General features: G+C 43.7%; 1 protein-coding gene across 4 annotated transcripts; it reads right to left on the bottom strand.

Moving 5' to 3' along the window:
• Positions 1–1,598: 1,598 nt before the first annotated feature.
• GPR85 (G protein-coupled receptor 85) lies at positions 1,599–8,702 on the bottom strand. 4 transcript variants are annotated; one of them, XM_035127971.2, is made up of 2 exons: positions 8,258–8,702; positions 1,599–6,694 (listed from the first exon to the last, which is right to left on the bottom strand). In XM_035127971.2, exon 2 carries the CDS (start codon positions 6,508–6,510, stop codon positions 5,398–5,400), a length of 1,113 nt encoding a protein of 370 aa, XP_034983862.1. In that variant the 5' UTR covers positions 6,511–6,694; positions 8,258–8,702; the 3' UTR covers positions 1,599–5,397. The 4 variants fall into 4 exon arrangements, with proteins under 4 accessions (XP_034983862.1, XP_034983863.1, XP_034983866.1 ...); XM_035127972.2 differs by having other exon boundaries at positions 8,326–8,702; XM_035127975.2 differs by lacking the exon at positions 8,258–8,702 and adding an exon at positions 8,173–8,246.
• Between the last annotated feature and the right edge of the window lie 7,593 nt (positions 8,703–16,295).

Genomic DNA, 16,295 nt, shown 5'->3' with positions numbered 1-16,295 from the left:
TCAGTTAATCATTAGGCCATAGAGCCGGGGGGGGGGAACCCTCTTGAGCTTTAATTCAGCACTGGGCAGGCCACATATATATTCACATAGAGATAAACACTGTATGGTGTTTGACATGGAAGAAAAATGGAGGGAGGGTCGTCACAGAGGTTTTACAATGTTTAAGCATTTAAATCAGGCATCCCCAAACTTTGGCCGTCCAGATGTTTTGGACTACAATTCCCATCTTCCCCGACCACTGGTCCTCTTAGCTAGGGATCATGGGAGTTGTGGGCCAAAACATCTGGAGGGCCGCAGTTTGGGGATGCCTGATTTAAATGGTTAAACTCAGGGTTTTTTATTCCAGCTGGAACTCAGTTCAAGCACCTCTCATGTGGGCGTCATTGCCATTATAAGAGAACAAGGTTCATGGTGAATTCCAGTATACCTCCTTTTCTAGTAAAATAGCACTGGTTAAACTAACTGTATTTCAGAAATCATAGAACAAGATGTCAATGGAACGATATGCACTACACAATCATTGTGCATATAGTGCTTAATCAACATGTTGTGGTTTTAGTAGGTACACATTACAAAATGGGCTTGGGCGTGTTTGGCCAGTCTAATGAGACAGTGTCACACAATGCCTTTCAAAACTGCAACCCAGTCATCACAGTGGAACATACCAAAAGTAGCTGTCATGTCTCCTAAATTTAATAAAGTTAGGCCAAGTATGGAAGGGGTAACTTTATGGGGGAAACGGGCAGATTGAGAGATATGTTTATTTCAGTAGGTTTTCACTGCCTAGTTAGAGATATTATTACTATTGCTGAAGTCACTGAAATCAAACCGTACATTCAGAAATATCATGGAGTACTGTATGCTTTCCATGCACATTGACAGGCATTTTAATATGTGACCCCTCCTCACCAAAGTCTGAAGTAGTACAGTCCAATGGGAACTGTACCACGTGGTACTTCTAAATGCAAAACTCAACTCCGATATTGGGTCAAACAGGGAGTGGGGAGATAAATGCTGGCATCAAGAAAATTAAATGAAATATGAAACTGGAGTAAAGCGTGCCATTGCTTTGTCTGTCAGTGGCCTACATCCCAATGTTTAGAAGAAAATAAAGTACTCGCATTGTAAGAAGCCAGCTTTGCAACAACACAGGCATAATTTTCTTCTTGATCTCTACCCGTTCATTCACTGAACAATACGCTACCCAAAATTATAACAGCTGTCCCCACACACCATTTTAATCCATGTAAGCATATAATCCTTTTAGGAGCTGTATTAAGACATTTGCCTGAATAATTTTGTGTCACAGAGCATTTTGCAAAGTAAGTAACTATATGCTAAAATATTTCATGTGTTGCCTTTTAATTTCATTTGGTACACCTCTGCTCTTCTTATTGAAGCAAAATAAAAGCAAAACCTGTCCAAAAACATGCAAAAGAAAAAACGAAAAAAAAACACCAAGCCTGAATATTTTAAACATTTAAACTGTTTTTCACTGAATTTTTTTTATAATGTACTATTTGCAAAACTGTAAACTGATTAATGGGGAACAATGCCCACTTTATATTCCCAAACTATACAATATAAATATAGGTTATCATTGTCTATGGTATTATTTATTTAGAATGCTCATAATCTGCTGTATTGCTCTGAGAGGTCCTTCAAGCATCTTACAAACAATTCTCAGAATAAAAATCCATTGCAAAACTCAACTGAGAAGAAGAGTGTTTGAAAGTTTCTGGCCTTTGAGACATCAGCATCTGCACAACTACTATAAGAATTCCAGTTTTATTGATGTTTTTAAAATATGTGATGAAAGTTATGAAAGTAACTATTGTATAGAAGTCAGATACCAATGCATCCTAATGGTCTTAGTAAAATATCTTTTATTCTAAATACTTCTCATATATGAAACTAAACATTGTTTTGCTATCCTATGGTTGGGAGTTTGGCTTGAGTATGTGGTCAAGGTGGGTCTAGGGATGGGAAGGAAAATCCATTTTTGTTTGCATTTTAAAGAGAAACTGCCTAATTCATACTTCTTGAACCAATATGCAAAACAAAACACAGCTCTCTTTTGAAATTCAAAATCTGAATTTTGCAATGCAGTTTCCTGACCAAGCAATATAGTCTATGCTCCTAAAAGATGCATATAGATGCATATATATGCATTATATAGGGATAAGTGGGCCTAAGAATGCATACGTTAGTGAAATAACATGTCTGTGTGACATTACGGAAAATTGGTTGCAAAGGTGTGTGTGTTAGTCAGAACTGCATACAAAAATGTGTCCTTAGGAGAAGTTCACACTAAAGCGCTAATGAATTTTTCATTAGGATTTCATGTTGAGAACTGCATTTAAGATTGGGAAAATGAGGACCTGAGATACAGTGAAATTGTTGAATTTGTCCATCCCTACTTAGGCCTCTCTCTTTTTTTCTAGTTAGATACAGTCATACCTCGGTTTAAGTACGCCTCGGTTCGAGTACTTTCAGTTAAGTACTCCGCGGACCTGTCTGGAACGGATTAATCCACTTTCCATTACTTTCAATGGGAAAGTTCGCTTCAGGTTAAGTACAGACTTCCAGAACCAATTGCGTACTTAAACCGAGGCACCACTGTATTCTGAAAACATCCTATGGATCACTCTTCACACATGGGTGTTTTTCCTGTTATGCTGTAGAACACCACCCCACAGGCCAACACACAGAACATCATGCGTGCTGTCATGGACATGTTTCTGTTTTATCATGTGGAGGCCTTGAAAATGCGCAACACATATCCTCAAGAGTGTGGGCACATGCATGATCCTTACACGCATGGGGATAAACCTAAAATTTCCATACAGCTGTGTAAGGGGAGGGATGCAGGCCCTAGCTGTCTAGGAATTATGACATGGGACTAAATCAGATGCATAGCCAAGTACTACAGTTGTTCTGTAGCTTGTGGATCAGGAACCATTGCAGGTCCCTGGGACTTTAAATTCATTTCAAGCCTCTTGGGGATGGTGACCTGAAATGTTTTTGCATTCATGAAGATTGATTATTGCAGTGCTTCCAACACTGCATGCTAAATGTAATCTTTGAACCCATCAACATTAGCATGAAGTACATGAGGGTTAAATTAAGAAGCTTGCCGTGAACACCAGCGGAATCAAGATGCCATCTCCCCTCCCAAAATTCTTCAACCCATTTTTTAAAAAAATCTATTAGTATACAGGAACAATACTACTTCTGTTGTTAATAAGAATATCTATATATGCTTACAGCAGTTTAGCTGTCAGTGAAACCCGGCTGGTGCCACTACATCAACCGGGAAACAGGGAGGCAGGTATTCCTCCTCTTTCCTGCAGAACCATAAAATCTACTCCAAAAGGTCTCTCAACCTTGTGGAATATATATGTTTGTTTGGGTGTGTGCGTGCAAAGGACTGTAAATGGGAAGAAGAAACTTGAAAATAGCCTCTCTCGACTCACAAACACTTTCTGCCTATAGAGCAACACAAACTGGATTCTACTCTTGTGTATTTTGGGATGGATTGCTCTAGAGCTATAGTGAAATGTAGAGCCCTGGGCCATGGATCTCAAATATCATGATCCCCAAATTAACAGCACCTCTCAGCAGAACTGACAAATAGGTATCAGGGTAATTATGATAAACTACACAACAGTGCTATTGTCGAGAATATCATTTATCAATCCTGTGGTCCCCATCATTCATGCATTTTACAGTTTGGGAATACAGTGACTTCAAAGAATAATAATCCATAATGGCTACATTCTCAAAAAGTCATGCTCACTAAACAAAATAATAGTAATAATAATCATAATAAAAGGTTTGTTGTATAACTGGAAAAATGTAAAATTTTATTCCAAGAAAATTAACAGGCTACACAGGTAAATTTTGGCAAATGCAACTTTATATTGAAATCCACACATCTGTATCTAAAAGAAGGAAAGACTCACAGACTCTAATGTATTTTCTAAAATACTAGAAATCATATTATATGCTTTCACAAGTTAAAATTGAAATAATTTGAAACAACCAATACACCAAAATGTGCAGAAAGTATAAACAAGACTGTGCCTTCAGTAGAATAGATGCTTCACAAATTGTGCAATATATCTTACTAAGGCTGCGGTCTCCCCTTGACAGTTGTCTTAAAAATATAAACATACATTGTCTGCCTGTGTTTCTCAGAACAAACTAGAATGGGCAACATACCTTAGGGCGGGGGAATATAATCCTAGTGATGAGCATACTGATTTTGGGAATCATGAGAATAAAAAGGGAAATAAGGGATTTTAAGTGATCTTTCATGCACTCCCAAATGGCAGATTGGAGTTAACCGATTCACTTTCTTTGCTTATTTCTAAAATGCTAAACAAAATGGAAGATACTAGATAACCCTTTAAGGCAACATGTGGTTTATTCTGCGTAATGATTACTCCTTTGTCATGATTGGATAATCTCATTGATGTTGCCTAACAGACTGATATCTAGCTTTCGAAAATATAAAATGCATCCAATAAAAATTATAGCAAATTGTGATTTTTTAAAAAACAAAACAAAAATAAAACGAGACATAGAACACAATTATATGCTAGTTAATACTTCAGCCTGGAAACAAACAAACAAACCAGTATTTCGTTTCGTGGGGGATGGGGGCGAATGGCAGCAGGTGGGTGGGTGAAAGACGAAGAATGTATTTAGAGAAAAATAAAACCCAAGTTGAAAAAACAAGGGGGAAACCTCCCCAGCCACAACCCAAAAACACAAAACTGCTTTGTAATGCTCCCCAGAAATCACAAGGCAAATGTGGGGTGATAATCCAATACTAAATGGCACATCTCCCATTGGTTACAGGACTTAACACAGTCCCCAGATTTTTGTATTTGAAAAACAATAATTGTATGAAATGATCTAAAGGTCATCCCGTGTCTTAAATAGTTTCATCAACACATTAACCTCATGTCAAACTTAACTGATTCAGATGTCCAATTTTAATCTTTTTTGTGATGGTCTTACTTTTATGTAGTGATATATACAGCATTGAGCGCTGATATATTTAGCACCTGCTACTTTCTGAATCACGATCTAGGTTTTCCACCACATCAAAGCATTTCAGGGCAGTGGCTCAGTCCTTTACTCTTAATTTACAAACCTTCGCGAGTGGCCAGCAGAAACAAGTTTAGGTTTCGAAATAGGATTAGAGATGAGCTATTGCAAAGATTGCAGGACGTCGTTGCCCAAATCCTTACAACCGCTGACAGCCCCTGTTTGATTTCCCCCTCCCCCCCTTTTTTCCTTTTCTTCTCCAGACATGGCAACAGGCCACAATTGCTTAGCAGAGAAGGGTAGTGTTTTCACAAGGCTAAAGATTTTACAGATGCTCCCTCATATAACACAGTAAGGTTCCCTTGGTAACCTGGATTTTCTGCAGTAAAGAAGGGTTGTGCTGAAACAGCGCCTCAGCTCCCTGTTGGAGAAAATGCAGACAAAAGGATTGATTCCAGCTTGGGCAAAACTCATCCAAACAGCAGCCGTTAGAAATCCACCTGGAACCACAGGCCCTCTCGCAAAAACTCTCCAGTAACAGGCGACCAAATACGGGCCCCACAAGGTTAGGAAGAGGAATGTCATGATATAGAACATTCTGCTGATTCGTTTTTCCATTTTGAACTCGTCCAAGACGAGCAGCCTCCTCCTCCCTGTGGTGTTGGCATTTTGCCTGATCCCCAGCAAGGTTGGTGGCGTGGGACCCCTTCCGAATCCAGCCAGCCAATTTGCAGCTGCTTGACCACTGGCTCCTGGACCATGAAACGTCCAGTTCTGGCTCACCGCTGCAACAAACTGAACTGGCTTCATTTTCCTGCGATCGTGAACGAAAAAGATCAGCTTGAGGTAGACAAGCTGTGTGGCTAGAAGGATAAGGGCGAGGAGCAGCATAAATCCCAGAGAATCATTGGCTCTGAAGGAGCGATGCTGAAAGGTACACTGGTCTTCCTCCCTAATGAACGAATAGGTGCCCACATCCAACACCGGAGGGAAAGCCATAGCGACGGAGAGGGTCCACACCATACAAATAACAGCCAAACAAGTCCAGAAGGTCAGCCTTTTTGTATAAAAGCGGTGGTGGGCAATAGCTAAGTATCTGGTGACGCTTATGCAGAACAGCATGAAAGCCGTGTGGAAACAAGACAGGACCCCCAAGAAGGCAATCACTTTGCAAGTGAGAGTCCCGTACGTCCAAGATGAGCCATTTTTCACGGAAGTGAAAACAAATGGGAAGCAAATTGCAGATCTGAGGATGTCTGAGCAGCAAAGATCCAACAGGAAGTAATACGGAGCTCTGTGCAAGGTCTTGTCTTTGACTAGCAAGATGGAGATCAGAAGGTTCCCCACCACACTGACTCCTATGATGAAACCCAGTGAAGTCAATTTCAAAAACGCTGTTAGAGGGGAGAGATTTTGTAAAATGTTGTCAGCTGCATGGCTGTAGTTCGCCATAGATGGACGAATGATTTGAATATTGCCTCAGTCAAGTCTCATGATCTAGATATATGTATAAGGAAAAAATAGATCCATACATCTTACTGAAAATATATTCCAAAAGCAGATCTGATCTGGTGTCTGTCTAGTCACATAGTACATCCTCTTTTCCGCTTCCTGATTTATCATGCCATCAAAATATCTGGAAAAAAATAATCAAGCTATCAGTCCTTAAGTTAACATACAAATGGTGTCAGGAGGTGCTAACGAATATGTTAATTTATGGAGAGCCAAAGGAAGTTGCAAGTTGGAGTACTATTATTTGTTTGAGGGAAATTCAGTGAGAACTGCACACTTACTATGCATTGCTTCAGTTTATTCCTTCTTGTTTACAATCAATTTTTTTTTTGGCAGAGTATGGAATTGTACAGTTCCTGTCTCTGAAGCTTCAGAGGCAACCCAATTCCTACATCATCATTCCGGTACTGGCAGCTTAAAAAAAAAATGGCAAGGAAGAATGGTTGCCCATAAATGCCCACCTTTTCTGTTGATATTGTGTGTGTTTCAGAGGCAAATGCTGTGTTGATATGGAAAACATCCAAAAGAAACCCTGCAGAATGTATGTTTTTAACCAACTCGCCAAAGCATATTAATCACACCCTGCTAGTTCATGCACACTGAAAGGAGACAACAGGAATCCTGATTTTGCAATGAACCAGAGCCCCCTCCCCCACTAGACTTTTAAATAAATACCTAAGCTAAAGAATTGCCATATGGGCATATATATATTCTCCCCCCCTTCATTGCAGTGGGGTGTGTGTCACCACCCAGCTATGTATTTACATAGCTAAATATGAAACGCACCCCAGGAAGAATGTCCGCTTGCTCTGGTTTGATTCGGATTGTATTTTTGACCAGCACGGAATGCGAGGATCTGCATCTGGCTAGTCAGAATTCCAGGATTTATCCTAATGCCGCCTGTCAAAATGTAATTAACAAAGACCCACTCTGCTGCTTGCAGGGCTCTAGCAGCCACTCCACGGCGGAGCCAGGCAGCCTTCCTTGCCTATCCCCATGGAGGATTCCTCCTATGCTGTCTCTTCTGAGCTCTACATACAGAGAGAGCATCTTCACAATAGATTCCACCATTCTCAGCTTTTAGGAACTACCTGCCTGCCTCCCTGCTTGCTTGCTTGCTGCGTAAACAAGAGCCTTGATCGGATCATGAGTGCATTGTTACACACGCAGGCAACACACACTTACACACACACACAACCATGAAACCAGCTTCTCCCACACCCCAATACATGCACATACATACGCGAGGCAGGCAAGAGGGCTGTTTGCTTGGATGCCTGACTTCTTTCTTCCCCAGCCCAGATGCTCAGACTTGCCCAGAGGCGCCAGATCTCCGAGCCAGCCCCGCCGTGCAGGCATCGTTGTCTGCCCTAGTACGCTTCCGTTATGCAGCCCTGTGATAAAAATTTTAAGACAACACCACCACAGAAACAAATAAACACATACACACTCACGGAGCCAGCCTCCTTCCAGCCGCCAACCGCACATTCCCTTCTCCCCACATCCCATCCAGCCCTACCCAGCAGGGAGATGCATAGATGCACGCGCACACACACACAAATACACACACAAACACACAAAGCCCCCCTCCCCCCGCAATACCTGTTGGTGCTGGTGTGTGTGTGTAGGTAGGTGGGAGAGAGAGAGAGAGAGAGCCCCAGACCTCCCCACCCCCCCTCTCCCTCACCAGATCTCCTTTCTATTTGCTGGTATTTTCATGCCTCGCTTTTATTTCTTCCTTTTCCAGCAGGGTACCTTGGCGGAGGCGCTGGAGCCAGTGGGTCCGGGCGGCGCATGCTCAGTGCGCTCCCTCCAGCTCCTTGCCTCGTCTTCCCCTGTCGCAGCGGCACAATCTCGCTCGCTCTCGCTCTCCCACTAACGCAGCAGCAGCAGCAGCCGAGGCCGCCGGCTCAATGAGGGCAAGGCAGCCTCGGCAAGCCGTAGTAGCAGCTCCGACGGTGGCACGCTGCCGCCACCGCCGCGTCTGGCGTTGGCCCTCGGAGCCCCCGGAGCGGGGCGCGGGGCTTGGGACTAGCCAGCCAGCCAGCCAGCCGCCTTTGAACCCGCCCGCTTTCGAGGGAGGGGGCGGAGGAGCAGCTCCCCGCGCACCCCCTCCCCTAATCTCTCTCTCTCTCTCCTGATGACTGCATTGTTATTGCACTTGGCAGACGAGGGGAGGGAGGAGGGACAGGCATTCTTGGAGTCTCTTGGACTCTCCCTCCTACTCCTCCTGAACTCTGTATATGCCGTCGGTTCTCCCCTTGGCAAGGGAGCACGGCTGTTTGGTTTAATTGCAGAAAAACACAAAATTATCCTTTGATTTCTTCCCTTTCTCTCTCTCTCTCTCCCTCTCTCCCTCTCTCTCTCTCCCCCCCTCCCCGTAAAAAGGAACACGTTGCAGGAGGCTGCAAGACCTCCTGTGCCACGCTGCTGGCTGTAGCTAATCGTTTAATGGGTGGTCAGGCTGGACCTCATTATCTCCCCCCCCCAACTTCTTCTGAAACCAGTTGCCCCCCCCCCGAAAATGAAGCAAGTCCTAGAAATGTATACAGTACATTTAACTGGTAGAAGTCCCAACTTCTGGTGGTTGTGTGTGTGTGTGTGTGTGTGTGTGTGTGTGTATTTATACCCAGCCAGATGGACAGGGAATAATAATAATAATAATAATAATAATAATAAATAATTTCCTGCCCATCTGGCTGGGTATAAATATTATACCTTATTATTATTATTATTATTATTATTATTATTATTTAGGGCATGGAAGGGGCAAGATGCATTTCTTAGGAAAGCAGGGAGCTTTGATGTTGCACAATTAATTATGGTCTATTTAGGACCATACACCTGAGGGTTTTTGTTTTTTTTAATCTGACAAGGAACATATATGTGTGTTATGCGATTACAATACGGGCGAGTAGATTTTAGGATTCACTCCCGGCCCCCGCCCCCTCTCCACAAGATCTGCAAAGCAGAACCAGGTGTAGAAGACAAAACAGAGTGAAAAGACCAAGGTGTCTCTGAGCCCACACTGAGTGTAGGAATTCATTTGCAGCACCACAGTTCTTTCCCACAAAATTCCACTCCTTGCTACCCTTCTTCACTGTAGCAGCCTGTTTTTTATTTATTTGTTGCATTGATAACCTTCATTTTCTTCTCCAAGGAGGCTCTGCCGCTCCTCATTTAATTCTCTACAACCACCCTGTGAGGTAGGTTAGGCTGAGGCAGTGAGTGGGCCAAGGTCGCCACGTGAGCTTCATGGCTAAGTGGAGATTTGAACCTTGGTCTCCCAGGTCCTCCACTGACAATTGCACCACACTGGGTGGGAAAAGGTGGAATTGTTTTGTTAAACATTTGGGAGTCAGAAATCCTTGCCAGCCAACTGCAGATAACCCAGAGATCTGCCACTAGAGCTCAGTCTGCCTACCTCTCATCTAGAACAAGAGCAGTGTGTGTGTGTGTGTGTGTGTGTCCAAAGTTGCCAACACATTCCTGGACAATGATAAATAAATTTATCAAGTTACTAACTTACCATAGTGTGCCTTTAAGCAGTTGACAAGATGGTCCTCAATAACACAGCAAGTGGGAGAAGAGCTGTATCACTTCCCTAACACTCCAGTTTTCCAGTTTCCAGTTTGGAAATTTGACCAATGCTTGTATCCAACACTCAAGAATTGACCCACTAAAACTAATGGACCTAAGTAGGGCATGCTCATTAATTTCAATGAGGCTACTCTGAGTAGAATTGACATTGGATACAACCCCAGAGTCTCAGTGCTTGCTAAGAAGGTTACCTATGTGCTGTAGGAAGTTGTTGTCGTAAATGTACACCTGTTTTCATCCAGTGAGGTAATGATCCCCCCCCCCGACAAACAGAATTGTGTGCGTGGGATTGTAATATTCCGATGTTCTTTCTTCTCTGGCCCTTTTAGATGAAAGTGAGGAGGCGAAGAAGAATTCTAGCAGGCACATCAGAACAAAATGCGATATAAAAATGTGTGGTGGTTAGAATGTTGGACCTGGGAGTCGAGGGTTCAAATCCCCACTTGGCCATGAAGATTGCTGGGTGACGTTGGATTAGTCACTGTCTTTCAGCTGAACCTACCTCGCAGGGTTGTTATGGGGTAAAATGGAGAGGGGAAGAACAAGGTATACCACCTTGAGCTCCTTGGAGGAATGGTGGGATATAAACATGATATACTATGAAATGATATCGACCTTAAGCCTACAGAGGAAAAATACGCAACTATCCCCTTACTGCATTTAATTAATTGCTTGATTAGATTTATTCTTCTAGGTTCAAGGTGGACAGCAACTTTTCTATTCATTAAAAAAATACTCCAGTTAACCATCCACCTGCCAGGTGTCTGCTTGGAAAGTTTCCCCATCACTTTGGGAAGCTGCTGAGGCTTGGACTTTTGTGCAAAAGTAGAGAAACCGATTTTCCAAAGCACAGAAGATACTTGCCTTTTTTGTGCTTTCATGGTTCACGATCTGTGGATGGAAGGCATTAGCAAGAGGTTGTCACTAGTTAAGCTGAGAGTTCACCAGAAAAGATTTCCCCCTGTGATGTGGAGGGCTCAAGCTGTTTTAAGACTTTTAGGTCAAAAGCAGCACTTTGAATTGCATTTGAAAGGGAACAAGAGGCCAGCACAGATCCCAAGGCAGTAGTGCAGTGTACTCCCACTAACTTGATGGCAGGTAGGGATGAAGGCCTGGTTCCCACATATGCCACTTGACGGCAATAAGCTTGATGGATGGGCCACTGAATGTGTGAACTGACTGCACCAAATAACGTTGCATTTAATGTGGAAGTTCTGTCTGTGTCATGCCCGAGACTGTCACTGGTTAGTAGAACAGCCATCCCATGAAGATTGAGCATGTGCAAGCTGCAGAGTGTGTTGCGCAAACATTTTGATCTCTGAATAGTTCCCCAAGGCTGTCCACCTAAACATTAGGAAGAACTTTCTGACAGTAAGTGCTGCCTGACCATTTTGTAAGGTGTTGGACAACCCCTCCATTGGAGGTTTTCAAATAGAGGTTGGATGGACTTCTGCCAGGGATTATTTAGCTGTGGTCCTGCACTGCAAGGAGACCCTTTGGGTCCCTTTCCAACCTTACAATACTATGATTCTGCACAGGTCTAAATGATGTTTCCTTGGTTCCAGTTTAATATAGCTGCGGTTAGTTTTCAATTTCATAACATAACTGCTACCATGCAGTCGCACATAGCTTATCTACGGTAATTGTAACTCAGACTGTTCATTTGAAGCCACATCCAAGTCTGTCAAGGCAGAGTGTCTGGATATAATGTAGTTTATTCCCACGGAAGTATTTGGACTGGCTTTCCTATACAGGTCCAGGGTAAAGGTACAGGTACCCCTGATCATTAGGTCCAGTCATGACCGACTGGGGTTGCGGTACTCATCTCACGTTATTGGCCGAGGGAGCCGGCATGCAGCTTCCAGGTCATGTGGCCAGCATGACAAAGCCACTTCTGGCGTACCAGAGCAGCACACGGAAACGCCGTTTACCTTCCCGCCAGAGCGGTACCTATTTATCTACTTGCACTTTGACGTGCTTTCGAACTGCTAGGTTGGCAGGAGCAGGGACCGAGCAACGGGAGCTCACCCCGTCACGGGGATTCGAACCGCCGACCTTCTGCTCGGCAAGCCCCAGGCTCTGTGGTTTAACCCACTGCGCCACCCGTGTCCCACAGGTCCAGGGTATTCCAGCCTAATTCCTCAGAGCACGTAAAACACACAAACCACGCACATACGATCTCACAAAACTCAGTAAATAATTACCTTCCTCATCAAAGTCGAATATTCAGGAGCACTACATTGCTGATACAAGCCTGGAATGATTAAGTGTCCTCGGTTAGTTAAAAGTACATTGGAAAAATGGTATCAAATTTACAGTGCATATTACAATGCAGTCTTATGCTACTAGGAAACATTTTACTGGATGATTGCTATAAGCCGTGACTCTGTTGGGAGGAATGAGAATGTTGGGAGGAACGAGAAGGGTGGTTTGGCCTGGCAAATGTCATATTATGTCTGAAGATGCATCCTTAGGCCTAGACCAGGCACCCCCAAACTTCGGCCCTCCAGATGTTTTGGACTACAATTCCCATCTTCCCCGACCACTGGTCCTGTTAGCTAGGGATCATGGGAGTTGTAGGCCAAAACATCTGGAGGGCCGCAGTTTGGGTATGCCTGGCCTAGACAGTATCCCTGAAATGTGCTGAATCACCTCTGTGGCCCATCCAGCTGTCCCCTCCCTGCTGGCTTTTATAGGCCAAGAGGGGCAAGGGTCCAAAGCACAAGTGGTCACCCTGACCTTGTCCATATCCTCAAGTTTATTAACTGAGACTCATCCAGCACAACAGGACTAGACAGGACTCTGGATGCCCCTTGAGATTCATCTTCTGTAATAGTGGCGTCAAGATCCCAGTGGATGCAAGCAATTTTATCCTCAAAAATGGTTTGCAAAAAAAGGTCACAGTGACCACATTGGCTCTGCCACCTCCCTTGGGCCAGATTGTAAAAAACCCACCATTACCCGGAAAACCTCTGTTGGATGGCACAATGAGTATGCCTTCTTTGCTGCCTTCACTGCCACTAGGTAGGCTTGATTATGAGCCCTCACCAGTGTCCTATTGCATTTGACCAGGGTTTTCCTCCACTCGTGTTCAAGCCGTCTCCCAGCTTGTTTCCTTGTCCTAAGCGCTGGACTATACTGGGCAGTCAAGCAAGCCCCACAAAGGCCATGGGGGCATTGGCCCCCACAATAAAATATTTGAGGCGGCTGGGCCCCCACAAAGTTGATGGCCATTCCCATTCAAATGGTGTCATGTGGTTGATTATGCAGGGCGGGGCTTACCTGCCCCCCCCATTTTATTCAAGTTGGCATCCCTGCAGAAGAGGGCACTCAGGGACGATCAGCCCAAGACATTCAGATGTCCTGGAGGTCAGCCAGGGCTTCAACAGAAGCGCCAGTCACAGCAGTTGGAAAATCCTCCGTGGCTGTCTGGAAATCCATTAGCTCCATCAGCCTCTGAGGGCGGGCCGTTGGGTTTAATCCCCAGGTATTTATAGGACTGCAGCCTATGTGTCCATCTGTGGGTGTGCAACACTAGCAGCAAAGGACAATTGCAATCGCAGAGGCATCCATAGCTTCTGTTTCATTGTCACTACCCCCGAGGGAGGGACTTTTCGCATTGGAACCTGTGTGTAGCACTTCCTGCACAGTGACTCATAACCGTAGGCTGAAAAATCGTCTTCAATTCTAGTACTATGTTCAGCTGGTTTCTTCGTCACATTGTAAATGACATTGCCGTCAAATATACAAGATCTCATAAAAAATAATCCAGTAAAATATATCACTTGACCCTCCTTATCTCACGCTAGTAAACAGGGACCAACTCATAACACAGCTCCAGGGCAGACAGTCTTGGAAGATATGAAAATATCTTGTTTACAGTGGCGGTGTTTGTGCCAGAACAGGAAGAACCGAGGCAAGGTTCAACAGGAATGAAGCAAGTGATAAAGACTAATGCTGATAAGAAGCCTACACCGGAGGGGCCGGAATAATTCCAATTTTTATTTATATCCTGTTGGGTTTATAATGACCTGCTTCTATACAAGTTGGGTTCCACCCCCCAAAAAAGTAAAAAAATCCACAATGAAACGGTCAGTAAGGAAGATTCCTAAGAGATTGTTAGAGAATATGTTTCTGGATGAGTACTTTAGTTTTTGCTTGTTGCTATTTTTATATCGGGTTTTAACATCTTTGTTTTTATTGTGCAAGTTGCTTTGAGACACCTTAATGCAAAAATGCAACTGATGGATATGATAAAAATAATAAAAAATAAATAAAGATAAATAAAGATAATGGAGAATGAGAAAGAATGCAAACACAGGAGATCTAATGCACACCAGTCAATAATGCACATCCACACTGCCATAGACACATTGCAGGTGAATGTATATTTAAGCCTATTTTTTGCAATCACAAAAATAGGGCTGCATATACCGTATTTTTTCACCTATAAAACGCCCCCATGTATAAGACACCCCCTATTTTTGGGGAATCAGGTTTTAGAAAATGGGGGGGGGGTGTATCTGTGTATAAGACACCGCCTAATTTTTGACATTATTTTTTTTGAAAAGCCTAGTCTTATACACAGGAAAATACGGTAATAGCTAGGCAGATTGCTCCATGTTCAGCCTGTTCCAAACCTAGCACAGCAGTTTAGATGGGCTGCTCCTAAGAGTACATGTAATGACTTTGTGCTAGGATAATATAGAGCTAGTTCCCACTTTATGGGCAATTTCTCTCCCCCCCACCCCAATACCTATTCCTCTTCCAGGAATTCTGTATCCTAGCACCAGGAAGTGGTAAGGATGGGAAATTGCAAGCACCTATGGCTGTACGCACTCCATAGCTGCCAAATCTCCCGTATTCCCCGGGAAACCCCCGTTTTTCCAGCCGTTCCCAGCTGGAAAAACGGATTTTTTTTGTTTTTCCCCGGTTTACTTACTGGCCGGGGGAGGCTCCTTCTGCACATGTCTGGAGTCTCTGGACATGCACAGAAGCGATTTCTGGTGTGGCGGCCATTTTGGAACTGGGCGGAGCATGCTCAGAAGCGACTTTCGATGCTGCTCTGGCGGCCATTTTGGAACTGGACAGAGCGGCATCGAAAGTCGCTTCTGAGCATGCTCTGCCCAGTTCCAAAATGGCGGCAGGGGTACTTGGCAGGTATGACGCACTCCATGCATTTAAAGCATTCCCAAAGACTCCTGGGAACTGTAGTTTATTCCTCATAGAGCTACAACTTCCAGCACCCTTAACAAACTACACTTCCCAGTGTGTGGGGAAATGTACCTTAAATGTATGCCGTCAAAGACCACCAATAGCAACATCACCACCACCACTAGTCATGGAGCACCAAAGACGACGAGACATAGCACAAGCAAATTTGTACATGGTATCCCCACCCCGCCTAATTCTGAGGATGTTTTCTCCAATGCCTCTCAAAACCTCGAGCTGCACTGCTACACTCAGTGGGAGTTAAATGTGCTTAAATTTAGCTGGATTGTTTCTTTGTGATATATATAGGGAAGTCTCTGACCAGTTATCCCGTACAAAAGGTCACAAAGATTTCCTCTGCCTCTACAGCCTGAGCCCCTATGAATTAGGCATAGCTATCTTCTTTGTGGCCCTAGAAAGCCACTTGGTAATGAAGTGCCTACTAAAATATGCATGATTAATTGGATTCATTAAACTTCAGGATAGAACAAATGAAACAAATGAGTCATTCTGCTATAAAGCCATCCTTTGATGTCTGCGTGTGCATTTTTCATAACACTCTGTGTGCGCGCGCGTGTGCACACACACAATACTAGGAACAGGCCAAAGGGTTGAGGCAAGTCGAGTACCGAGAATCTGGCTTGCTGTTCCACACTTTTCCCATTGTAATTGCCAACATCTTGAAAGACACTCTGCATAAAAGTGTTTGATTGACCCGTCTATCAAGCCCAAGCGGTGCTTTCAGCTTAATCTGAGGGTGATGTAAGGAATGAGGTCATTCTTTCCAAAAATCCAATATTTTCTCCCTAAAATGTATTGCTTTAATGCAACTAGGTACCCTTGGAGGAAAAAACCCTCAAAAAACCCTTTATCATAAGAAACAGATAACATTCCAAAATAGTATGTTACAATGC

The sequence above is a fragment of the Zootoca vivipara genome, chromosome 10 (genome assembly GCF_963506605.1).
Source record: "Zootoca vivipara chromosome 10, rZooViv1.1, whole genome shotgun sequence".
Taxonomy (NCBI): Eukaryota; Metazoa; Chordata; class Lepidosauria; order Squamata; family Lacertidae; genus Zootoca; species Zootoca vivipara.
This window is presented reverse-complemented; position numbering and strand designations above follow the sequence as displayed.